Source organism: Pavona decussata, unplaced genomic scaffold (genome assembly GCF_977016875.1).
Source record: "Pavona decussata unplaced genomic scaffold, jaPavDecu1.1 SCAFFOLD_26, whole genome shotgun sequence".
NCBI lineage: Eukaryota > Metazoa > Cnidaria > Anthozoa > Scleractinia > Agariciidae > Pavona > Pavona decussata.
In genome coordinates, this window is record NW_028145449.1 from 1,877,501 (window position 1) to 1,904,989 (window position 27,489).

At 38.2% G+C, this 27,489-nt stretch overlaps 2 protein-coding genes and 1 long non-coding RNA gene across 7 annotated transcripts in view; 1 reads left to right on the forward strand and 2 right to left on the reverse strand.

Moving 5' to 3' along the window:
- Nucleotides 1–100, reverse strand: part of LOC146485480 (uncharacterized) — a 25,436-nt gene extending 25,336 nt beyond the window's left edge. Inside the window, exon 1 of the mRNA XM_085103434.1 lies at nt 1–100. This exon is cut by the window's left edge and continues 14 nt beyond it. Within this exon, the coding sequence (XP_084959560.1) occupies nt 1–85 (85 nt within the window). The 5' untranslated portion in view covers nt 86–100.
- The window catches only part of LOC146485475 (uncharacterized), a 100,259-nt gene extending 98,640 nt beyond the window's left edge, over nt 1–1,619 (forward strand). Inside the window, exon 3 of the long non-coding RNA XR_014863419.1 lies at nt 1,602–1,619. This is a non-coding gene — a long non-coding RNA (uncharacterized LOC146485475). The remainder of the gene's footprint in view (nt 1–1,601) is intronic.
- A 9,359-nt stretch (nt 1,620–10,978) lies between these two features.
- The window catches only part of LOC146485481 (uncharacterized), a 31,562-nt gene continuing 15,051 nt past the window's right edge, over nt 10,979–27,489 (reverse strand). For all 5 annotated transcript variants that reach the window (XM_085103441.1, XM_085103440.1, XM_085103439.1 and 2 more), the window contains exons 2-7: nt 18,770–19,056; nt 17,372–17,716; nt 16,086–16,697; nt 13,413–14,131; nt 12,347–12,669; nt 10,979–11,445 (exon numbers count right to left, since the gene is read on the reverse strand). In XM_085103441.1, the coding sequence (XP_084959567.1) occupies nt 11,143–11,445; nt 12,347–12,669; nt 13,413–14,131; nt 16,086–16,697; nt 17,372–17,716; nt 18,770–19,056 (2,589 nt within the window). In that variant the 3' untranslated portion in view covers nt 10,979–11,142. The remainder of the gene's footprint in view (nt 11,446–12,346; nt 12,670–13,412; nt 14,132–16,085; nt 16,698–17,371; nt 17,717–18,769; nt 19,057–27,489) is intronic.

The following is a 27,489-nucleotide window of genomic DNA, read 5'->3' on the forward strand; positions in this document are numbered from 1 at the left end:
CGTTGTTGTCCAGTCTATAAAATGTTATTTCCCCTGCCACGAACGCCTCATCCTCTAAAGACTTGTTGTTCATGTCGTCGTTCATTACTCTGGGGAGTATACTTGTGTTGTAAGCTTTGAAATAAAGTGGGGTTAGTTTTTAAAGAAACCGTGGTGCTGCGTCCTTCGGTGAGGGAGTGGAATCTGGTTTTATTCGACTCAGTTGAATCGAACCTCTTATAGTCGTTGCCAATAACACACGACCTATTGCCTTCAAAAGACTCCGATAAAATTGCGTTTTGGTGGACGTCAATCATAGAAAAGCCGTTGAATTTTTTTTGGAATTCCGTGACAACAATTAAAGGCAACGAACCAGGAAATTGACAGTTCTGATCTGCTGACATGGTAAACTTAATGAAAATTGATTTCCAAGCCAGTTTACCTAAAGAATACAAAAAGCTATTAATTGTCAATATATTGGAATAAAAAGGCAAATAAATGTCAAAGTCAATTGTTTAGACATTTAAACATTTTAAATCATTAACATTAATTTTTTTAATTCAAAACGACCTTTTATTTTCGCTTGATCTGTACTTCGGAAATCAATTTAAATAACGTTTACCTTCTCTCAGCGGGGTAAAATTCTCAGTTTCCTGCCGGGTTACCTTGGAATCTTGTCAGAATTGAAAATAATTTCAACGGCTTTTCTTTGATTGACGTCCACCAAACGGCGCAACTTTATCGCAGTCTTTTGAAGGCCGTCGGTCGCGTGTTATTAGTAACCGCTGTAAATTACCTTAGCAACTCAGTTCATAAAAACGATAATTTGGAGTAAACTGGCCTCACAGCTTAGAATGTAGCATGCACGCATTTATGCACTAAAGCAAGCCGAGACAATGACATGTCCACTCAGGCATCACTATAGCGACCGCTAGCACTAAGGTCACTTTAAGTTTTTGACTTGCTCTGACGTATAGGTGTAACGCCTAAGACGTCAGCACTCCGGAATCTCGTTACAGTGGCCAGAATACCTTAACAACCCTGTTGACAAACCAAACATTCATTTCTACTCCCCTACCGGGCAGCACCACGGTTTCTTAAGAAACGAAGGCCCCGTTTATATGGAGAAAAGTTGTCACGGGAAAGAGGGTCACCCTCCCAACCAAGTCAACTTCAGCGAGCGTTTATAGGAGTAAAAAAAAGTTGACCCCTTTGCCCAAGCCAACAGCGCTCGCGCATGCTCTGAGAAAAGCTGGCCCGGCTGCCATCGGAAAAGAGTGACCCGGCTAGGCGGGTCACCCTTCTAACCGAGCCAACTTTTAGTTTCTCGTGTAAACGGTTCGCCAAGTTTTGTAAGGAAATGTAGGAAAAGTTGGCTCGCCCAGGGTAGCTTGGGTAGGCGAGTGACCCTTCTGTCCGGGACAACTTTTCTCCATTTTAACGGGGCCTTACCCCACTAACCTGTTTTTGGTCGTTCATCGCTACGGCCACCGTTCTCTTTTTGCTCCAGGGTTACTCCCCCCGGATCTTCAAAAGAATGAATATTCTGAAAACAGAATAGGAGTTGTTGGAGGTCAACGTCTGCGCAAGCGTGTTTGGCAATGTATATGGCGGAGACACAGCGGCAAAATGAGTGCGCATGCTCCAGAGATTTGTGATTCAAGCGATTCAAGCGTGAATCGATTACAAATGCTCCACTTCAATCGCCAAATTTACACCTGTTACCACAACATTTTTTTTGTTGAATAAGATATGTGATGGAGAAAGTTCGAAGGAACCTTTCCTGAAATGATGTAAACCCACAACTGAACCCACAATTGACCTTGCTTCCAATGTGTGGCTTCATAGCTCAGTTGGTAGAGCATCGCACCGGTAACGAGGAGGTCACGGGTTCGAATCCCGTTGAAGCCTGAATTTTTTTTCAGGCTTCTAATTTCCAATTGCATAAATTGGAAAATTCACTGCGATGATCACTTCTCACTTTCATCTACATCCGCAGTTCATATATGAATCATTTCATATACTTTACATCAGATCATAAACTGTCGTCATAAAATTCAAACTTGAGGTTTTTAAGATTTTGTGACGTCTTATCCGGTCTATTCAACAAATAGATTTCATTTTTCTGTGGGCCTGTACTCTGATCACGCACAAAGGACGTGGTAAGAACATCAGTCACGCTACTGGCCTGCGGCTCGTAGCGTACTTCTTTGCTCTTACCACGTTTTGACGTCATTTGTGCGTTATCAGATTACAGACGCACGGCAAAATGCAACCTCGTCCCCAGGGTCCTCTCTCTTCGAGAGGAAGAGAGAAGACCCTGGGGACGAGGTTGGGCAAAATAGAATTTATTCATTAAATAGACGATAAATGACGCCGTAAAGTTCAAACTTGAGTTTTTAACATTTTTATGCGTCATTTCATAAACTGGTGACTGATTGAAGCTGAAAATTTGTCCTCCAGGAGACGCCTTGGAGCCCAGTTAGTGTAAGTAGGAATTTGAAAAACCAATCTTGAAAAGTCCAAATACCCGTCCGGGGTGGATAATTGCGTTTAAAATTGATCGGCACACAAGAAAGATCAGCTTCTGACAAGATGACAAAAATGAAATATTAAAATTTATATAAAAAAATATCTTTTTCGGTTACATCGTGGTCTCGTTTCTAACTAGCTTAACGAAACTTTACTCTCCCTAACTTTGCTCTCCCTAATGTATTACACTAAGTTTTTTTAAGAAAAATAACCCACGGTTAACTAAACAATGTGATATATAAATGGCACTGACGAGGGACAAAAATAAAATACAGTTAACTACACAATGTTATAATAATATTTACGGAGTAACAGCCGTATGTTGTTATTTGAAGACAACGTTATTTATAATTTCAGTAATGAGGGACCGGCAAAAGCATCCCTGACGGTCATTAATATAAAACGATATAAAAAAAACTAAACTAAAGCAACTAATTAAAAAAGCAGCTACCCTGGTAAGTCAGAAAGTGGGCTAGTGATAACTAAGTATCAAAAGAGATAGTAAAACAACCAAAAGCGAAACCTATTTGAACATAACCATGTGATTAACTAAGAGAATTTAATCCGAATCTGATGATAAAAAATAACTAACGGATTTATAGATGTTTAACGCTACATATAACATAAAGTATAGTACAGTAGTTTTCGATTGAGTGTTTTAAAACCAAACCCAAAGTAATAATTCGGACCAATCACAACAGACGTAGGCAGCAAAATGAGCCAATCAGAATTCGAAGCAAATACGTATACGTGTCAACGGCGCCAAGCGCGGGAAAACCCGGGCGACCAAGGCACGATTGGTTTTGGGTTTGCTTCTCATTGGTTGAGAAAGTGGCACGAGTTTTATTAACCAATACCGTGGCGTTGTAAAGTAAATCAAAAGAAACACGGAATATTTTTAAAACCCGTAAAAATTTTCGCCAATGAAAATTAGGCCATTTCCAAGTTACTGTGAACCTCACTATGAAAGCGAGGCTAAGTGTAAAACTTTTCATCTGAAAATTAGTTTTGTTTGCATATGAATGAAAACTGATTTTCATAACAAAAACTTTGCACTTAGCCTCGCTTTCATAATGAGGTTTACAGTAACTCGGAAATGGTCTATTATGGAAGCCCAATAAACTTTTGGGTGAAAAATAGTTTTCTATGCTCTCACAGGTCTTGTCAAGTCATAGCCAGTATATGAAAAAGTAAGAGACCTCAAAACGTGCAAAGTCTTACCGATGTGCACGGCGGCTTCACAAGTTTTTGGGGCTACTGAAGACATAGAGATAGACGGGACAGTAAGTTTGCAAACAGAAGAATGCTTAGTTCACCGTTCGTCTCTCCTGTTCGGGTCATCAGTCCCTATGCAGTTGTTCAAAGCACGTAAAGGTAATCCACTGGGTTACTGTAAACGTTTGTTCCAGTTTAAAATACTAATCAATAAAGATCTTGGGAAAAGATTTTTCCCTTAAAGTTGCAATGTCAGCTATTTGTAGTGTTACTTGAAAGGTCAAAACAAAACAATTTTATCAATGGAAACGTCAAAATAATGGTTTTGTTAGCAATAACCTTCCTGGTACACAGTTAACTTTGCCTGTAGATGGGCAGGATTAAAATGGATTGCAACTTGAAAAAAATGTACAGTATGTTCCAGTTTTCCCCGTGTATTTTGGAGAAGTCGCTTCATAAACTGATTCCAGTTTCCTCTTCATAGGAGAAGTAACTTACTGCCCAACTTGATGTTAGAGAAAAGTTACCTTGTCAAACATTTGACCAAAACACAGAGCAATCACCATGGTAGTGCCCCTTTAAATTCACTTAGAACGCTTTTCATTTGTCAGTATTGGCCGGCCAGTTAAATTATTTCGCAAACAGAATGCACCAATTTGAACGATATTTTCGACGCAGCTTTTTTTAAACTCCGTCAACCTGGCGCATACTACTCTCAAAATGTGCCATTTCGAAGAATTCGAAGAATCCGACTGAATCAATCCTTCAAATTGGTTAACTCAACTTCAGCTGTCAATCAATCAATCAATCAATCAATCAATAAACTTTATTTACCCTCGAATTTACAGTGTAGCACTGAAGTGCTAATATCTTCGAGCCAACTATATTAATAAGTAATTATAATAAAAAGTTAATTCTATATAACAAATAAGATAACTAACTACCTAGACAACTAACTTGCAAATTATCATGATGTAGAAAGGTTTGCAGTTCCTGCCCTTTTAAGCAAATTATTGTTCCCAGTAGATATCAGTCGTCGAAAACAAGTAAAATCAGAAATACTGCGGTAATGGTCAGGAAGAGAATGCCAAGATGTTGCTGCCAAGTAACTAAAAGAATTGATACCATAAGAAGTGGTCAGTGGTTTTGGCAAACAGAGTATATTATGTCCTCTTAAAAAATAGGTGCTAGAGCGTAAATGAAACATATCTTTTAAATATCTTGGATAATCAGAAAAATGAAGACATTTAAAAATAGTAAGAATCATGTTTTGTAAACGCTTGTCCTTGAGGCTCGCAGTTCCTGCCTTTTTAAGTAAATTATTGTACTCAGAGTTAAAATCCTTGAAAATAAATCGAAGAATACGTTTGTTTAAAAGTTCCAGTTTATCAGAATCTTGTTTACTATAGGAATGCCACACCATAGAACAATAATAAAAGTGAGGAAGGATAAATGCCTTATAAAGACGGAGCATGGTTTCAGTAGACATCAGTTTGCCAAACCTTGTCATAACGCTAAACTGATTGTTTACCTTTTTACATATAGAGGACACATGCTGCTTAAAGGTAAGGTCTTTATCAATTGTAACGCCGAAAAGTTCCACTGAGTCGTTTACTGGGAAATTAAACAGATGGTCAGTTTTTCCTAGTATCATCCCTTGGTGTTTGCTGGTATTTGCTATCATTCCATTGATTTCGTACCAGGCATTTGCTGAGCTCACCTCACGCGAGATACGCGTTTCCAAGGATACCGGATCCGTATCGGCGGTGTAGAGTTGACCATCATCTGCATACATATTTAATTGTACAGTTTTGATTTGTAGGAATAAATCATTTATGAAAATATTAAAAAACATTGGACCAAGAACACTGCCTTGAGGTACTCCTCGCCTGACTTCTTGCCAATCAGAACTTGTATCACCTACTTTCACCCGCTGCATCCTACCGTGTAAGTAATCTTTAAGAAGCGAACAACTTCTACTGTTAACACCATAGGCCTTAAGTTTGGCCAGCAAGAGTCCATGCGGTATCGTGTCGAAAGCCTTGGATAAATCCATTGATATCACTGCAACAATTTGTTTATTATCCAGACTACGCTTCCAATCTTCTGTTAACCTCATTAGCGAGGTTTCACAGCCATAGTGTCTCCTATAAGCTGAGATGTAGTCAGACAATGTTTCAGAATAGAGCTGGTCTAGTTGAGAAGCAAGAAGTTTCTCAAAAACATTATTTAGGGCCGGTAAAACAGTAACGGGTCGATAATTCTCTTTACTCAAATCATCATTTTTCTTGAAAAGAGGTGTAACCTGCCCCATTTTCCATCGAGAAGGATATTTGCATTGTTTGATCGATTCATTCATTAACTCTGCTAGTGGACCAGATATCGCAGAAGCGGATTCCTTAAGAAGCCGCGGAGTTATAGTGTCGTGGCCGCAGGCCTTGCGTACGTTGATGTTTGATAGTAGTTTTTCTACCTGGGTCTTATTGGTGTATTTAAAATTAAAATTATGCATGGCGTTCTTTCTTGTGTTTTCCTACGCAATTGCTCGAATACTGGGGTGTGCACTGAATTCGTTTCCAAAGTTATGTTCTTTAATGTCCTGTACATCATCAACGATGTGAACAAAATAGTTGTTGAACAATTCAGCTAATTCTTTCTTATCTGTAATAACCACATCATTTTCAATTAGTGTAATGTCATTGGCTTGTTTACTGGACCTCGAATGCATGAAAGGACGATAAGCCTCCCAAAATGCACGTGGATTGTCGGCCTCTGACTTGTTTTTAAAATGATCTTTAATCGCTTTGCGCCTGATTGACGTGCATTTGTTTCTTTGTTTCTTATATTCGGCGTAATTAGCATCGGTCCTCTGATGCGTGAACTTCTTCCAAAGTCTGTTGCGGTGACGAATGGCTTTACGCCATTGTTCGTTCATGAAAGGAATTTGATTGCCCCTTATGTGTGCTTGCTTTTGTTGTGCGTGCTCGTTTAGAATGTCAAGATACAGTGACTCAAACACGTATTGTTTATCGTCAATATCGTCAAACACCTCCATAATGTCTGGGTCAATTCCAAAAGCGATCATGCCCCCCCCGGGCATTTGACTTTTTTAAAAATGCCTGATCAAATTCCCCGCTATATGGGCCGATTTCTAGGTCAAATGCCCCACTGGTTGGGGCTGAAAAGTCATCGTGTTGGTTTTTTTTTTTGTATTCGCTAGCTCTATTTATATAAAAATCAACGAAATTGATACATTCACAAATTTAAAACAATTTATTATTAAAGATAATGCATAACATCACATACGAAACTCAACAAACAGAGAGTTGAACGATATATGTACCGATACTCGCTTTTCTTTTATATTAAATGTACATGAAGTTTGCAAATACGTGTCCATTTTTCGCAAAATATTTGACTGCATGATTTGTTAAATAGTTTACGCATTGATTAAATAAACTGGATGATAATCATCTCTTGTTGCAATACAATGGGCATTTACGTTTACGTTTACCTGTAAATTTAAAAGCATGCAACTTTATCACAAAAAAAAAATGTAAAGCACATTCACTTCAGGAATATATATTTCTATTACGAGTAGAACTGTGAACGGTTTGTTAAAAGACAGTGATAACAAGAACAATAATAAAAAACACTTTGTTATGAAACCTAGACATGCCAACAAGTCGAGCTTCGAACGCCAACCAAAGCGAGAACGAAGCTTGAGCGAACTTGGACATACCACTGAAAATGAGAAGCGAAGGGCAATATGTAACCCCGCCATGCCAAAAACAATCTCAGATATATTTGTTGGAACGCTTCTCTATGGTAGTATTAAATGGCTTACATGGAATACAAATCATTTTTAAACGCGACCGCTGACCAACATTTTTTCGACGGGTCAAATGCCCGATGGGTCGGGTTTCTATTCGCGTCAAATGCCCCACTATGTGGAGCCGAACAGGGGTCAAATGCCCGGGGGTTGCCCGGGGGGGGGGGGATGATCGCGCTTGGAATTGACCGATACATAACGTGGAAAGGGACATTATGTAAATCACGTAAAAATAAATCCTGGTCAAAAGTCTTTAGACTTCTCAGTTGTATTTTGCGAGATCGCAATCGCGGAGCTGTGGTTCTCAGAATAGTATATATTAGAGAATGATCGCTGACATGAGCATCCACTACGCCTAATGAAAATATTCTTCTTGTGTTGTTTGTTAAAATTAAGTCGAGTAAAGTTGACGATGTCTTGCCTATACGAGTGGGTAATTTAATCAAATTTTTGAGACCGTATACTTCCAGTAAATCTTTTCGGTGACCACTGTCCTTAGGATCCAGCAGGTTACTATTGAAGTCTCAAACGCAGATGACATCGTTTGGAAAAGTCGTAACAACTTCAAATAACCTGCTCAGTTCGAATTTCCATTGAGATGTTGGAATAGATGGAGGCCTGTAAATCGCCATAACAGTGAGCCAGGATTTTGCTACCTTCACTTTCAGTATGATGTGCTCAGTCCTGAAGTTTGACGTTTCGATACCATTTTGGTCTCCAAGCTCTTTTGTCACAGTGAAACACAGATCACTTCGTACGAATATCATAAGCCCACCGCCATGAATATTTCTATCCGATCGGCACATACGGAAACCCTGAATGGCAAACTGGCTGTCAGGATATCGTTTATCCAGCTTAATTTCAGAGATGGCCAAAATGTCGAACCTTCCGCGCATAAGCCAGTTTTTGATCTCGTGGAATTTAAAGCCGGCTATGCTGTTAGCATTGATATGACCGATCTTGACGTTTCTCCGATGCGTTTTAACTAAAGTGTCAAAACTCGTCCAAGTGTTGTTGTGGTCTTCGTTCTCACTCAGAGTCTGCTCTGTGTCACTACAAGAACTGTGGCTGGTATCAATTTCGCTAACGTCAGCAAAAGGTAGTTGTTTTATCTCGTCCAAGCAGGGAGGACATATCCAACTACCGTTTCCAGAAGCCTGTAATCGCTTGTACTCTTTAGGTGAGATTCCACCGCACTTGATATGAATTCGTTGAGAGCAGGAGCTGCAACTCACTACCCTGTGATTTTTAGCCACCACTTTTCTACAAACGGTGCAACTTTCCGGTCCTGGATTAGGGCTAATGTCTCCACTTAGACGAAGCAGTTCAAAGTTGAAACTTGCGACACTGTTGCTGTAGTAGTGAAATCTTGACTTGGTGTACTTCGTATGACACCTATTTACAAGAACAAGATGGCAGAGATTCAATTCAATTCAATTCGTTTATTTTGCCATTAACCAAAAAAATACAACATAAATACATTATAGACGACACAGCACACACTGGTCTCGTTTGCTCGGTTTCTGAATCCGATAGTACATTAAGATCATTATATTCTCTTCCAAGAAGGCCGGGACCAAGTAGAAAATAGCGAAATAATTGTAAGAGTAAAAAAAAGACCGTTGAAACGGAGCAGTGATATGCACGTGTTTGTGCCATGTTGCTCGTCCACTAACGGACCCACCAGTTCTGACAAATGGAATAGAACTTAAAATTAGCCTTTTAAAGCATTTATAATGAAGGGGATGAAAATCTCAATTAACATTTAATCTGGGATTAGAGAGCTACAGTCGACTCCCGATAACTCGAACCCTCGCCAACTCGAACCTCGCGCTAACTTGAACCAATTTCCCTTTCCTTTCAGATCATTTTCTATGTAATTTTACCCTCGATAACTCGACCTCCCGATAACTCGAACCTTTTTCAATTTCCCTTGAAGGTTCGAGTTATCGGGAGTCGACTCTAGGTAATAGGCCTTTGAACAACTGGACTCAGGTTAACAATTTTTAGCTTGGAAGACGATCGAGTCAGCGTTACGGCCATTTTACGTTCCCGTTATATGTGTTAGATCTACTTTCGTCTAACCAGGGGAGATCAGCTCAACTAAACCGGCGGATGGAACTCAGAAGACGCACGCAATTGTTGTTCAAGGCTTGCCTGTATTTTTAAAAGTTCACTTTACAGCTTCAGTCACTACAACATTCTCTAGCGAAGAACTCCTCGCGTTGCTTTTATGTTGGTTGGAGTATGATTGACAACCTACTGTCAAGAGCTCGTCAACAACTAACATAGGCTTACGTAAGCCCTTCTATGATTGGTTAGTGTTGGAATTGGTAATGGGTACCTTTCCGTTATTTATTGAGAAAGATGTACCTTTCTCTCAAGATTTTCACTAGGTTCTTCGATAAGTCTGACCAAAATAAAGCAACGGGAGAAATATAAAAATTACATTGAAAATTTGTATCGATAAAAATTACACATTGATAATCATTAGTTTGTAACATACTCGGATGTAGTTTCAAGCAGTGTTCAGTGTTCTTGTTGCAAAACAACAACTTTCCAAGAAGAAAGGCGGTACTACAAGTCCACGCCTATTTCCATAAATTAAAGTGTACGTGTTTACAACTTTCAGCTACCTTATTAAGAATACAGTACGTGGTTACAGAACAAAAAGGGTTGACATTGACACTCACCTTCAAATGAAAAGATCTAAAGATTATTTTTATTAAGATAAATACAGTAAAAACTAACTTAAATAACAAGATATCGGCTGGTATAAATTCGGTAAGAAATATAATAATATAATATAATAAATATAAAACTTATATTGCGCAAATACAACAGAAATGTTTTCATATGCGCATAACAGCAATAAGATCAAATAAATAAATCGGTTAAAAGCTATCATAAAAATGTATAAGTATAAATCAATTAAAAGCTATCTTAAAAAGTATGTTTTGAGAGCTTGTTTAAAAGAGGTGAGAAACACTAAATATCTTTTCTAAAAAACGATAAAAAGCAAGAAGGGTGGCCATTTCTAGGCAAATGCAAGAAAAAGACTAACTTAAGGTCAGATACGAAGAATTGCAAATTGATCCCATGTAAACAATGTATTGTTATTGAGGAAAAACCAATTTTAAACATATTTGGTAGAAGGATCAATTTCCTGGGAAACAATCCAAAACAGAACACCTGCTTATACCGAATCTATGCCGGGAGAAAACAACATTTGATCAGAGGTAGATCAGCATTACACTAAAACATAAATAGAAGGATAAACCATTGAACTTTTTAATATTTTTATCCCTTTGATTCGAATATTCCCGTAAATAAAGCATATATTATATAACTTCCCAACACCGAACAATAGATAAACCGAAGAAAACCAATGATAAAATAATCCAAGTGCGAGTTTCTACATTGTTCGTATTTTTGTTGTTTAACATATGTAACTATAAAACAGTCCTTCCCAGCACTATGCGTAATTCGAAATATCGAAACGTTTACATGATCACGGCTACTCTTTTCTCAACTGAATAAACAAAACATGGGGAAAAAAACATGGAAAGACAGAAATTGCTTTATTAAAATGCCTTTGGTCTTATAATAGACAAGCCGTCCCTGAGAGGCAACACCAGTTGTTCCACTGTAGTGTCGTTCTTCACCAGCTGGTTGAAGTCATGTAGGGCCTGCTTTCTCGAGTCTCCTGCTTCGTACAGTAGTGCACCTAACGAGTTGTCCGCCATGATGAATCCCGAAGGTGTGAGCATCTCCTTGGCAAGTTTGTAGTACGAGATGTATTGATCCTTGGATGCGTCCAAGAACACAATATCGAACTTCTCACCCGCGTTTTTTAGGTCGCGCATGATGCTCACTGTGTCTCCAATCTGAAGATTAATAAGAATAAAAACAAATGATTGATAATAATAATTTAATACATGGAAACGTCAAAAATAATATGGTTTTGTTAGCAATAACCTTCCTTGTCCATCCATAGAAGGATGCATGCGTGCACAGAGGATTTCGTTATGTGTTGGGCTGTAGGCCTACTCTAGGAACTTAAGTCACCTGTGATCCGAAAACAAATGGATGGTTAATTGTTGGAAATAGTGTCTAAATTCTTAGGAGTAGAAATGAAATTCAAGTGTGCTTATAATTAGATATGATTTTCGCTTTTAAATTTCCTGGGCGCGGCCATCTTGGATTTCATGACGTCATTGCGTAGCCGCTATTGTTCTCTATTGTTTCACACAAAAGAACTTCTGTTTACTAACAAAAGCGGTAACGCAATGACGTCATGAGATGGCCACGCCCGGGAAATTTAAAAGCGAAAATAGGCGACTATCATATCTAATTTTAAGCACACTTGAATGTTATTTCTACTTCTTCAGGCTAAGAATTAGAATTTAGACACTATTTCCAACAATTTAACGTCCATTTGTTTTCGGAGCAGAGGTTCCCTTTAACCAAAGCTCTTTAAGAAAATAAAGTGATGTAAAGCGACTTTAGGTGATTTGGGGCGACTCAAGGTCCCAGAGTAGGCATGAAAGTGAACGTATCGACAGGTAGATGGATGTATGTCCAAGAACATGATCAACACCAGGACGAATGCGTGGCGCCCGAGGTGGAAACACGGATAAAGGAAAAAAAATCTGATTAAGCCTCAGTGAGAATGTAAATGGCAACCAGCACACATTCTAAATAATAATGACAATCTTTAATGAGGAAACTTTTTCAAGTTAATTTTGAAATTTCCTATTTACCAATTTATCTTTTACAGCAACGTACCTTAAGGGTCAACTTCTGAGCTTGTGAGGAACTACGGAAAAGGCGATCAGCAACTGTGGCGATTTTGGGGTCAAATTTAATAGTGACCACTTCACCCTTTTCTGGTAAACCTTCAGCAAGGGCCATAGCTGACAAGCCTGTAAATGTACCCACGTCAAGGACACGATCGGATTTGGAGAGCTGCACCATCATCTTTAAAAACTGCGCTTCCAGCTGCCCCGCAATGCGAGGTGTGAACATCTGTCCTTCCTGTGTAACACGCGCAATCTTCTGGATATCTCCACTACTGACTTGTGTCATTTTGGCAGCGTAATCTTCCACACCTTCACCATAAACGGATAAATTAGTAATCTTTCTCATTAAAGAGAGACCTATACATTATTTCGTTTCCTGTTGCCCGACCAGCCAAACATTTGCAAGTTGTTCGTAACTTTAACATGCCTTCTGTTAGTCATAACACGACTCTCATCCTTAAATCAGCTCATGTAACCGCTTTGCATTTGTCAGACCGTAAATGGAGTGTACCAATTTAAAGGACTGATTCTTCAAATTCTCAAACTGGCACCGATTCCGAGAATAGTGTGCGCCATCTTGAAGCAATTGAAAAAAGAGGCATATAATTATACAGTCGTTCAAATTGGTGCATTCCGTTTGAGAAATGATTGAACTGGTTCTGAAAGCGTTTGGTTTGGAAAGCGGCCTTAGACTTCTGTAGGGCAATAAAATGAACAACTTTGGATTAAAAGCAGCTCTTTGCAAGAAATGTTGCGTCACACTTGCGAGCGTTTGCTGCGCGTTTTTATTCTCTACGTGTAACAAATTTTTATGGTCTTGTAACTAGCCTCACTGTTTACAGTGTAACTCACGGTAAGAAAATGTATTGCAGAGGTAGTAATTCGCGCAACGGATAATCGTAATTTACAACGCTTGCGCAAAAATTGGCTCGGAAATATTGCCTTATTAATTAGACTTAAAGTTTACTCTTAAAATTTCTACGTCAACACCGCCATTTTAATGCCGGTTTGATCTGTACGTTTACTGCTAGCATTGCATTCAATCACTTTACCTGGATAGCAAAGCTCGTTGGGCTCGAAGCACGGGGGACTCGACGTGTCACCAACTCTCTCGAGAGCCACTTGAGAAGGCAAGCTCTTAGTGATCTTCCTTTGGTTATCTTCTATTTCCTGGAAGATCTCAAGGTGGCCATTGCTCACATGAATCTCCATTTTGCCCTGGCTTTCGTCGCCATGGTAGCCATTCTCGTAGCCATTCTGGGTCTTTAGGACATCCTTATTCACGATGCCTTCCGTTGCTGGGTCTTTCAGTCCGACATCCCTACAGTGGACCTCCACTCCTAGGCCCCCTCTTGGGTATCCTTCGCAGATACAATGGTACTCATCGAGACGCTTGACCAGGAGCTCATACGGCAGGTGGTTTATATAGGCGCACTTTCCGATGCCCTTAGGAACAGGGGCTACGAGGTTCCCTCCGCGCTTCTCAACAATTTTCTTTTGAGCATTGTAGATTCTGTGCGTGTCTTCCATGATGGGGTGCCACAGCGATAATTCCAGATCACTCAGCAGCTTCAAGATGCGCTCCAAATCATGTCCCGTAGTCCAGCCTTCACAGAAGGAAAGATAAGCGCCAAGACCCATCCCTGTCGCTACAGCGTGACCATGAAGCATGCCGGAAGGAAGCTCGTACCCAGGGCTCCACGTGTGGCCATAGGCGTGTGGTCGGCATTGATGAGTTTCCCATAAGTTACCATACTCTGCCCTCACATACCTGTAAAATTATTCACCGTCAATTTCAATTTTGGCTTTCAGCAAAAGAATGGCTTAAAAGAATTTTTACCAACCTTCATAATTTAAGCGCTAGCGCTACTAATAAAACGTTTGTAGTTTTTAGGAAAGAGTTCCTTTTAATAAATCATATTGTCATCCTTTGTAAGCAAGTAATCTTTCAATGCCGAAATCTTAATATAAAACCATCCCTTTAATTATTAAAAGCCAAGATAAAAATAACCCAGAAATTAGAGCTTTCCATAGCTTTCCCGTTGTTTCAGCATTAGTTGAACGGAAATACTCAATATAATTAGATACTCCCTTGCATTTTATTGTATAGTCTCCTGTTTTATATTTTGTTTTTTGTTTTCTTGTTGTAAGCAATATTGATGTAAGTAGTTATATTTTTTGCTCTAACTTATCGTGTCTGTCATGTTTTTAAGTGAAAGGCAATTTTTTATGTTTGTTCCTTTTCTTTGTTAAGGTACTGTAAAGGTGTTTTTGTACAAATAAAGTGTGCAAATATGAAAAAAAAAAACCCGTCAATTTCAAAGGGCTGCAATAGGTCCTGTGTACATTCTAAGCTAGTTGAACAAACGAGGAAGAAGATAAAAACCAAATAATGCTAATTGTCTTTAATTTCGTGTCACATTGTTGCAAGAACAATCCAACTAATCTGCTCCCCTTTTTGCTAAATTGGGTATCTTAAAACATTTTCCAAGTTAATTCATTTCAAATAGCCAAATTTATGTTTTATTATCAAAATCAATTATTACCTCCAATGTTTCTGAATTTATTTTTAACAAGTAGCCAAGTTCATATTTATGACACCAGAACAGCCAACCACTATCGATCGCACTCTTGTAGAACAAATGTTAAGCAATTTACAGTTCTTTACCAAGGTCCCAAAATCTGACACTTTCTTCCAATATCAATTACTTCTTCATCTAGTTTTTTCATCATCAAGAAATGTTGCAGTACGTTTTTTATCTACAAAATCGTGAATTGACCATTAAGCCACATTATAACGCAGCACCATATTTTATATTTATTAATGACAGCCGAGGTGGCCTCTCTTATAAGCCTGGTGGTTTCTTAAAGTCTCCTCGCCATTATTGTAAATTCTATCATTTCTTCATTTTTTTTAGTAAGGCAAATAAATAAATGATGATGATGATGATGATGGTGATGAAATATTTTATTTTGATCTTCTAATCAAGAATCTTTCTCTTTACTTCGCTGCTTTGAACACAAGAATTGTTACAATCTCACAGTTAAAGTTTGTCCGCTCACTACATGATTGTCTCATTGCTCATTGTTTCGCCCTCATTAATTTCCCCGTCAATTGCAATACTCATACAATTCAAACACCGAAACAGAGGTTAAACTGATGTTAAAAAATTCAAGCTCTTTGCCACGGTAAAATTACAGCTGATTTCTTTCGTTCGATCTAAGGATCGGCAAACAGCATATTCTTTTGTAGGGTATCGAAATTAAACGGTTTCTTGGGTTATATATGTGCCATATGGACGAGGCTTAAAAATGGAGGAGGATTAAGATAAGCTACATTTTTCTCTCCAAACCTGAGATTAAACTTTAGAATCGTGGAGTAATTGAAACACACCAACCCTTTCTACACTCATCCTTTGAGTTTGAAAGGACACCGAAAGTAAATCGTTTCAACGCTTAGTAAAAACCTGAAAACGTATGTAACGAATAACGTACATTGTACATGGGAGATCAGAAGTAATTATTATTTGGTGTGACAGAACAGGTTTTTTTGCTGTCAGCTGCGTGATCAAAAACTCGCGCTACTTTCTCCACCAACTAGGAGACAAATCAAAACCAATCCTTACTTAACCACACACTTTCCCCTCGCTCGACGTCACTTGCATGTATTTGTTTTATTCTGTCCAACTTGTTGTGTAAGTTTACTGTGGTTGGAATGTACTTACAATTCAAGAGCTTTTCCAACGACAAAGTCGCACAGAGCTCCAAAAGCCTCGTGATCGCCATCATACTCTTCCATCTCAGTGCCAAATCTGGTCCTCACTAGATCTGAAGACGCCTTCTCCAGCAAACTAAACAGCTCCTCATCCTTAACAACGGCCATTTTTATGATTTCAGCGATGCCATGTCGCAGACACCCATATTTCAACGTACGGAAGAAAGACCTGTCGGTGAGTGTTAGGATGGGCGGATGGTAGGCTCCGTACAGGTTCTTGTACCCAAATCCGTCGCAGCAGGTACGCGGGGAAGGTCCGGCGTCTATTCCAGCCACGATGCTCGTGCAGAGCATTATGTAAGGCGTCTCGCGGTGGTACAAAGCCGTGGCAAAACCAGCGACATCAGTTATCACCCCTCCGCCAACAACTAGTATTGGCTCGTTTCTGGCGACGCCAAGTTTCTTCAAGGATACCAGGATGTTTTTCACTGTGGAAATGTCCTTGTCGACTTCATCGCCAGAGAACACCAGTTTATTCAGCTCGATTCGGTGTTGGTCGAAGTAGTCTTGAATGGCGTCACCGTAGAATTTCTCCACTTTGTCATCAATCACAGCCACGCATCTGCAAAGAGAAATGACATTGTCTGTTATTTAAAGATGTTTTGACATTGCATGAAAAAGGAACATATTTTTGCGGTAAATGACTTCTTCTCATTTTAAGTAAACTTTTTCATTTAAACAATATTTTGTTTCAACATTTGCTCTAAGAGATAAAAAAAGTGCTCATCGCGTAAGCTAACGCCGTTTACACTAATTAAAAAAAAACATCACGATCAACAAGAGCAATACATAACAAGAAATAGCTAAACACAGCTAAACAGCTAAAAAAATCACCAACAACAAAAATAAATAAATAATAATTAAGAAAATTTAGTGGTCTTGAGAAAATTTAACGTTTGGGTACTTCGTTAGCACGTTCTTATAGAAAATATTCGACCTTAAATTCGTCAATGTTTCAGTTCCGACAGAGAAAAACAATTACCATAGCGTATTCGGGTTGGTTAATAAGGTTAGCATTGTGAGCAGGAAAGGAATAGACAGGCAACTCTCGCAATATTTTTCATTTGTGAGTCGTTTATACAAAGCTTTCCATCTTCGTCCCCATCGTCCTTAGCACGCCGTCAAATGTGACGTCACCTGTTGAGCCGATGGGGAAAACGCTCTCGCTCTCAGCCCCAGGCCTTGTTAAACAAACTCGGATACTTCGGTAAGCACCATGAACAAAACTTCACCTACCTCCCCAGGGGTTGGTAGACATTTTTCAGCTCAAGATTGGCAGGGTTCAGCACGTTGTTGACAATTTTGATGGTTGTGGTCAGAGTCAGACTCACGATGCCTTCAATTACGGATGCATCTGGCTTGGCCAGAATGTACCCGTCACAGACACGGTAGATAGATGTAGGAAACACCGCATGCGGATCCGCCTCCTTCATTTTTTCAGCATTCTCCTCATAGCAGGTTGGACCGTTGATTTCCTTGAGTAGACTACGCACCGACATGACACCTAATCTGCATTCTGCAAATCTCTGCACGATTGTGTTCCACTTCTGGATAGCATCGGCATCGTTTCCATGTGGTGGCCTGTGTTTGCAGAAGTTCAACAAAAGATCGTTACATACGTTAAGTTTGACCACTTCTTATAAAAAACTGCAAGAGAATAAAGCGACTTTGTTCAAAGAGGGGGACACTTGACAGGAATGACAAAACTAGTGCCCTTGGATTCTGGATACATTGACTTTGTTTAACGAGGACGATGGCTCTTAACAGTCTGTTACGACCGAAAAACTTGTGTCCCTAAGATTCGGGATCGAATTGGAATTTGGAAATGTTGGTTTTTGAGGAGGGGGAAACGGTAGTGCCCGGAGGAAAACCTCGAATTAGAATTTTGAAATGTTGTTTCGCAAGAAGGAGACTAGAATACCCAAAGAAAAGCATCTCTTACTGAGCAAGAACGACTCGATTACCCAACGACAAACCCACGTATGACGCCGATTTCGAGAATCAAATCCAAACAGGCTGTCCCTGTACATTTTTTAGTTGGACTGTAAAAAGACTGATTAGGGCTAACAGGATACCAATTCAGCTACTGTTAAGAGCAAGAGTTGGTATTTTTGCCTAATCGATCCTCGGACTATGTTTGAATGGACTCATGGTTCAGTCAGCAAAACAAGTATCAAGATATGACAGCGCCGTAAAACCAATCAAAAGAATCACACGGGATGGTCATAAGAAAAGGTAGAAAATTCCAGGAACATGAGTAACAGGCACCAACCACGAGAAACGTGTGCAGTAAAAATAGCCTGACCTAGGGTAACAAAATCACCAAATGGCGCGTGACTTAAAAGACAGAATGTCCAATAAAGCGTGGTGTGACGTTCAGCCGCAGAAGTTTGGTAATGAAAAATTTTTATGCGCCTTCTTCAATGCATGTTAATATTGCCAACTCAGTTTACTGATCAAGCATACTTTCTACAACAGCATTGAGTAGGGAGGATCTTTTCCAACTCTTGTGTCCATGGTTGTCTGAGGTCTTTCTCACCCCAGAAGGGGCCACAAAGATCACAGCCCTGGGTAAGAGAATGGATCGAAGTGAAAATACAATGGCGATCAACGAAAACCGAGCGTTTTACTGACCTTGCTGCAAGAATGGCTAACTGCTGCAAAACTCCAACGGTTGGTTGGTTGTAGAAAAATTTCAGTTGTTTAGCCACTGCAAGCAAGTCCAGATCATTTCTGAACAATTTTGCCAGCTCTTTGGAAAACACAGTTAGGCGAGATGAACGAATGAGAAAGTCGCTGATGATCGGGTCGGCGAAGATTCTCCGAGCGAGCTCGAAAGGCTCCTTCGCTGCCATCGTCTTTCCATCCAAGACTTTCGATGGCAGTAGCTTAAGGTACTTGATAATGGCGTTGACTGCATCCTGTACACATCAAAAAAGGTGAAAATGTTATAACTGTTATATTGGACAAAGTTCGTGTATGAAGGATCAAAAGATCAGTGAAAGAACAGCAAAGTTAACTCGCTGATGATACTTAGATGATTCTATGATCAAGAAACATACAGATATCGCGGAAAGGTATGCCTACAGGAAACAACATGATGACGTTCTATATAGACATACCCTTCAGCATTCACAGAAATTAGAATTTTACAGCATATTTAAAAGCGACTATACACCCCCTGTTTATCTCGATTTTCCGACCAGAAAAATTCCCGACAGAAGCTCTTTGGTGACTGGTATTGATGGTTTATTTAAATTACACATAATAGCATATAAAATGAAATACAATGTGTTTACAATTAATAAGATAATATATTACAATTGTTCATAGGGACTGGGATTACAAGAAGTCAATATAAAAAGGTTTTACAATTCCATTTACTATAAGATGCTAAGGAAATAATGAATTAATAATCATATGAGACAAACAGGGAGCCACACACTCAAGATAGAGACAGGTATACTCTCAATGCGAGCTCAATATTATCAAGGATAAAATCCCGTCATTTTCTATCTCATTATCAGTAATTATTCTTCCATTAGAAATGACTCTCATGATACAATATGCAATGAATTTTCAAACTTGAAACATTTACAGAGATCACAGAATTTATTGTAGCGTTGATAAACTCCCCTGCTTATGTTGCTAATAAGCAGATGTTGAAGTTCATTTCTTCTTGTTTTGATTTAAAAAATAATTTGTTACCAAATAATAATAGTAATGTTCTCAATCCCAGGATTCCTCTCCTTTACCAAGTTGTTAATGATGTCAGTCAACGGGGGAGGAAGATCTGCGTCCCAAGATCTGCTCGTTGATCGATCGACTGTCCTATACAGTCTCGACTCCAATCTGAATTAGGAGTACGTTCTTTCTGCGTCTAACGCAATAATCTGATGAAGTTTAATTCTTCTCTCCGCCTTCTTTTTTTTTTATTTTTTTGTAGCACTTTGTATTTTATCGATGTTATTATTTTGTAATTTAGGACTCTCTTGGCGCTTTCGCAATACTGTAGCAAGTTTTACGGTCATGCAAATAAAGCCTCAGTTGTTGTTGTCATTCATAACATATGGCTAGAGTTCTATCAGAACACTACCCCTATTGCCTAGAAACAAGCCTTAGGATTCATCTTATCTCAGAAGAGTTCCTTAACTCCGAGCTCTGGCGGTTGTGTCCTTAAATCCGCCGGTTGCAGTTTTGCGGTTTCCACGCGATCGTCGATGAGTACTTCTTGTAAGGTTCACGACACTGCATGCAAGTTTTTCATTTCAATAACGATGTTACATGAGATGTGTGGGTCAGAGATAACCGTTGTAAATTTATACAATCGTATAGTCGCGATCACGGGATGAAAGAAATCAAAGACTACTGTGTAAAAGTCAGGTTCTTAGAAAATCGTGCGACCAGCGAAACAAGAACCATCCTGGTTCGTAACTGAAATAGCATAAGAAGAACATGCACAGCAGGAAAGTTCCCCTCAGAATTTCTGTGTAGACTGTGAAAGGTCATATCCACGATGCACCACGGTAACCATTATCCAAAGAAAATCATTTGTACGTGCCCAATGATGATAAGATAAGATGGCGGACGTACAAGACGCTCTAGACACTACAAAGAACAAAAGACGAATTTCTAGTATTCCATCAACCCCAGGACGTTCCAATAATAGTCCTGCGAGGAAGTAACCAAAGGGACAAGACCAAGACGTTCAGAAAGGTACGAATGAAAGCCTCCAAACAGAAATTGGAGCCATCTTGGACAAGAAACTCGACCTTCTGGCGAGTCGCTTGGAATCCAAGATTGAAACGAAAATAGCAGAGCTGGAAGCCAAGTTTCAGAATGTCCAAAAGGAAATAAAGGAACTGAAAGAAGACGACAGTGACAGTATTTACCATGTGGAATAATCCTGAAGCAAGACATCGACTGTACTTGGGAATATGCAGTAAAGAACGAGCAATATTCTCGGAAAAATAATCTGCGGATTCTTGGCCTGGATGAAGGGGAGGATGAAAATCTTGAGGAGACATTTATTGAAGCGATCGCAAACAACCTCAATGAAACAGTTGAGAGTAAAGAAATTGAAATTATTCATCGAATTGGGCAAAGATTGAGCAATCAAGCGTCATCTGGTAACCGGAAACCAAGACCAGTGATCGTTAAATTCGTGTCCAACAAGACTAAAACAAGAATCTTGATGAAACGGCGGCAGTTGAAAGGAAAACCCTCAGTGATAATGGAAGACATGGCCAGTGATCTTGCCAAGCGGCTAAAAGAATTAAAGAACAAGGATTCAGTAGAAAGCGTCTGGTTCACCAATGGCAAACTGAAATACAAACTAAAAGATGACCCCAGGGTCAATGAGCTGCGAAGCTGGATCGATTTAAGCAATTTAAAGTATGATGGTAAACAGATGATTTTTTGTTTTAAGATAGTAATAATACAGTAATCACAATATAGTTCGATTCTCAGCTACATAATAACAATATTGCTGATCACGATTGGATTCCTTTCTACAGTTTGCCTGATGACCAATTGCAAAGTATAATTCAACAATCAAATCTCACTGAGAATGAAAATATTAAACTTAAAAAGTTAATTTTCAATCCATATTCAAACAGTGACAGTGGAAAATCTTTCTTGACAGTGGATACACAATTAGATCCAGACAACAATTACTATAACAACATTATTCATCATGTTGATAACTGTGATTATTTTGACGAAGAAACATTCAAACGATTAACGCAGACATATAAAGACACTAATTTCTCAATTCTACATTTAAATATACGAAGCATTTTAAATAAGCACGACGATCTAGTCGCTTATCTTGATTCTCTAGAATATAAATTTTCAGTAATAGGGTTAACAGAAACATGGTTAAAAAATGAAAATATAAATGATTTTCCTTCGTCACAATACAGCTTTAAAGGGAAAATACGTGATCAAAAGCCTGGAGGCGGTATAGGTTTATATATACACCAATCATGCCAGTTCAGAGAAAGGAATGATCTTTCTATTAATGTTGATGACACAATAGAATCGCAGTTTGTAGAATTAACAGAACCAAATTATATCATTGTGGGAGTTATATATAGACCTCCAAATGATAAGTTAGATCAGTTCAAGCAAAGTTTATCTGAAATACTTCAAAAAATTGATTTACAAAAAAAGAAATGCTACATTATGGGGGATTTAAATGTCGATCTACTGAAAGTTGAAGAAAGTCGGCATTTAAATGATGTCTTAAATTGCATGTTTTCATCTTCTTTTTACCCGCTAATTTCGAAGCCGACTAGAATAACAAGTAGAAGTGCAACTTTAATCGATAACATTTTCGTTAACAGTCTAGTAGATAACTTCACTAGTGGTTTACTTTCTACCGATCTGTCTGACCACCTACCCATATTTCAAATAACAATTTCGCTAACCCAAAATACAACAAAGAAAAAGACAAAACATAGCAAAATCACAAACAAAACTCTCGACCTCTTAAACCAGAAACTAGAATGTGAAAAATGGGAACAAATATATGGAAAGGAAAATCCGCAACACGCATATACTAGTTTTTATAACACACTTTTTAACGCATTTGATAAAAGCATTCCCCTAGTTAACAATACCAATAGCTACCACAGAGCTAGTCAAACACCCTGGATTACAAAAGGTATTTTAACGTCTAAAAGAATTAAAAACAAGCTATACAAAATATATATTGACGATCCAACTGAAGTAAATGAGAAAACTTACAAAAGATTTGGAAACAGATTAAACGGAATCAAAAGAACGGCAAAGAAATTGTACTACCGTGACAAAATTAATGAGTTAAAAGGAAATTTAAGACAGACGTGGAAATTGATAAATGAAATAATTAACAAAACTAAATCGCGATCAGAGTTACCGGATAACTTCGTAAAGGATGATAAAACGATTTCTGACCCAACTGAAATAGCTGAACGCTTTAATGAGTACTTTATTAACATAGGGCCTAATTTAGCTAATAAAATACCAGCAAGTTTTAGGGATTTCAGCTTGTATTTAGGTGAGAGTAATCAAAACTCCATGTTCTTGGATGCAATCACGGAGAACGTAGTAGCGACAGAAATAGGTCAATTAGACGGAAATAAATCAGGTGGTTTTGATGAGATATCTCCAAAAGTTGTGAAAGCAGTTTCAAAACACATAGTAAAACCTTTGACGCACGTATATAATCTGTCGTTTGTCACGGGCATTGTCCCTTCTGAACTTAAAAAAGCAGTCTTTACACCGGTATTTAAATCAAACGACAAAGAATCATTTTCAAACTATCGACCGATTTCAGTTCTACCATGCTTCTCAAAGACTTTAGAGAAACTAATGTATAAGAGAGTTGTCAAATTTTTGGATAAGCATAGTATTCTAAGTGAAAATCAGTACGGTTTTCGGAAGAAGCGTTCGACAAATCTCGCTATAATGGAACTTGTAACAAAGATATCAAAAGCCATTGACGATAAGGAATATACCATGGGTGTGTTCTTAGATCTCTCAAAAGCATTCGACACAGTAAATCACAATATCCTATTATATAAACTTGAACATTTTGGCATAAGAGGAGTTGTATTAGAATGGTTCAAGAATTATTTGTCGAATCGAGAACAAATTGTCAAATATAAATTGACCGTCTCAAACGGCTTGACGATAAAATGTGGAGTACCACAAGGCTCTGTTTTAGGACCTCTTTTGTTTTTGATCTATGTTAATGATATAACTAAATCCTCCCAGATACTGTCTTTTATACTATTTGCAGATGACACGAACTTATTCTTTAGTCATAAAGATATAGAAACATTATATAAAACGATGAATCAAGAACTTAAACATGTATCTTTATGGTTAAATGCAAATAAGCTATCTCTTAATGTCAATAAAACACAATTCATGATTTTCAAAACTAAAAAGAGGAAGTTGAGTTATAAAGCAAACGTGATTATTAATGAACAACCAATAAATCAAGTGAACTACACCAAATTTCTAGGATTATACATTGATGAAGAACTCACTTGGAAATACCATATTAACCATGTCACAATGAAAGTGGCAAAAATGACAGGCATAATGGCCAAAGCAAGACATTTCTTACCTCTTAAAACACTACTCACATCGTACAACACCATGATTTACCCATATTTAACATATTGCAACATTATTTGGGCGAGCACGTACCCCACTAGATTAAAGCCTATCCTCAGGATACAGAAAAAACTCATCAGGATTATAACCTTCGCCAATTATACAGAAAAATCTGGACCACTGTTCAAGTCATTGAATATACTGAAGATCTTCGAATTAAATACGTACCTGACGGCAGTTTTCATGTATTCATATAACCATGACAAATTACCAGCATTCTTTGATAACTTTTTTCAAACTAATGAAAGTATACATTCCTATAATACGCGATCTTCGTCAAAGGTACATATCGAATTTGGAGGAACAAATTATGGCAAATTTTCTATAAAGTTTAAGGGAGCAATTACATGGAACAGCCTTCCCATCGAAATTAGAAACATAAGTTCGTTTAATACATTCAAAACCAAACTTAAAGAGTATGTTCAAGATCATCTTTCATAATCGTTTTTGTTTACAATAAGTAACTTGTTAGTCAAGAAATAGCTTTCCAATTAGTAATGTAAAACAAGAAGTCTGCCCTCTGTTATTAACTGATTTACATATCTATTTAAATAACTTTAAGCGGGGATCTTTTAAAAAGCTCAACAGAGCTTGCTGGATCTCCTGCCTTTTGATGTAACAGCTTATTTTAAAACAAAATGGTAAATAAAGGCACTTCTTCTTCTAATGTTTCATTTCAATTAAAGGTCAAACTTAAGGATTTCATTCCCAACCTCCAGACTTGTTTACAACAACCCGCCCACGCGTCATACACAGTAAACTGTAGCGCAGGAAAGTTGTGCTCAGTCTTTTATTACAAAGGTTCCACGATGAGATTTCATCCACAATGCCAAGAATTGTTTAGAACAACCTGATATAGCATGATAAAATGAACTAAAGTAAACTACTTCTGCTCTATATTTCATTTAAAAGGTCAACCGCGCTGAGATTTTTGGTACAAACTGAAGAGTTCAATAGCGTTGTATTTGATACTGAACATTAATTCAACTGAATAATGGGAATTTACATCGCCATGTTGATAGAGTGGCTCTTCATTCACAGTCAGTCCTGATCAAAGTGATATTTGGAAATGTTCGCTTTTGTGGAAAGAAGAAAAACCAGAGTACCAGGAGAAAAGCTTAGGCGGATAGGACGAGAGCCAACGACAAACTGAATTCACACATAGCGTCAACTCCAGGAATCGAACTGAGGAAATGTCTGCTTAGTATCATTTATTTTTAATTTGGAAGTCATTCGCGTAGGATCTCAGTACCAGACTTAAATTTTAGAGCCATCTTCCCCAGCATGATTGGGCAAATCGGTACAACAGGAAAGTACCGCTTGGGCTTTCATTTGAATGGTCACACCTCAGGATTTCAGCCACAGACTAAAATGTCAGAACCATCACAATAAACAGCATCACAGGAAAGTACTGCTCAGTAGCTGTCATTTGAATGGTCACAATTTAGGATTTCAGCCATGGATTTAAATGTTAGAACCCCGCTTGTACAGCATAATAAACAGCATCACAGGAAAGTACTGCTCAGTAGCTTTCATTTGAATGGTCACACTTTAATAGGATTTCAGCCACAGACTAAAATGTTAGAACCACCTTTACTTGTAAATATTTTTAATTTTAATTTGTACCGTTTTATGGTCGAGTACCTGAAAACTAGCTTACAGCTATCTCAGCCGTATCTTTATGGGGCGCCGTTTGTAAATTTATTATTTAGACCAAATTCATGCTGTTTTTCCATTATTTATAAATAACTGGAAATGATGGAAAAATTATTTACAAATAAGGAATAAGTATTCGTCAAGTGATATCTAAATCATCAGTTCTTGGCAAACCTGATATGTATATAATATGAATCACAAAAACAACAAATTATATGTAAATAATTCGCTTGACAACTTAATTTTTTTATGTATACACTCGATTGCAAAAACGTTGACACCTAAAAAGCATAAACGCTGAACGATGAGACCCAAGGGATTTGTGGATAGTGTTTTTAAAAAATAAGCCCTTATTGGCCAACCGGCTTGATTCACCACGTGCAATTAATTTTGGTTATCAACTGTCGCACGTACGAGAATAGAATATTATGCAAATATATTTAGCACACTTATACCTATAAAGCCATTGGGTCTCCTTATGCTTTTTAGGTGTCAACGTCTTTGCAATCGAGTGTACTTGTTTACATATCATGAAGTTAAGCAAACCAGTTGTAAATCTATTATAAATAAATAATGAAGTTCAACCGGCGCGTAAATTCATTATTCATAAATAATAACATTTCGCCTTGCCATATGGCGGGCCATCCCGTTCAAAAGTAGATATTATGATATCTATATGATATCTCGAGATATCTCTTATTATCATGATATCTTGACATCTTTACAGAATGATTTCTTCGTTTCGTAACTTCCTGAGAGATATCATGATAATATGATATCTCAAGATATCATTACAGCATGATATCCGGAGAGATATCATGACGTAACGATATTTTGCCAAATAAGATCCTGGTCTGTCATCGTATTTTGTAATTGGAAGTCTGTAGCACTGTCTAACCTTCATGTGAACGTCATGAATCACACATGCACACCACGAGCGTGAGCGGGTTCATTGTAATCAATCTCGAAAATTAATATCTGACGTGACAAGCAAGCCTTCCACGTGGTGTTAACTTTTATGATATGTAAATAATGAATTTCACCACGCTACACTCAAACTAATTTATGACAAACCCTTTCGCGCCAAAACGGTAATTTATTCCACGGAAATGGCGGGAAGGCCTGGTTCTTGGATAGCGAAGTGTTACGGAAACGAAAACTCTCGAAAACGAAGACCTAAGACCTAAGACCCTGCCTCAGTTTTCGTAGTACCTGACGGCGGAGGCATGCAGTTTACATGTAAAATGAGCGTTACGAAGGGGTCGATTTACGCGAAGTTGGGCCAGAGAGAATGAGAGATGATAGTTTATTTACACACAGTTGGCAGCCAATACGGATAATCGACAAATCTAGTAAAGCAAAAAAGGCAATAAAAAAGAGGAGACTAAAGAAAAAATACCAATTAGACAAATATAAAAATATAATGAAATCGAAGACCCAAATTAAAACATTCAAAAAGCCTAAGGGAGCCAAAAATAGCCGAACTACTGAGGCATGATACAGAGCAGTGATCATGGCATTGAACATGA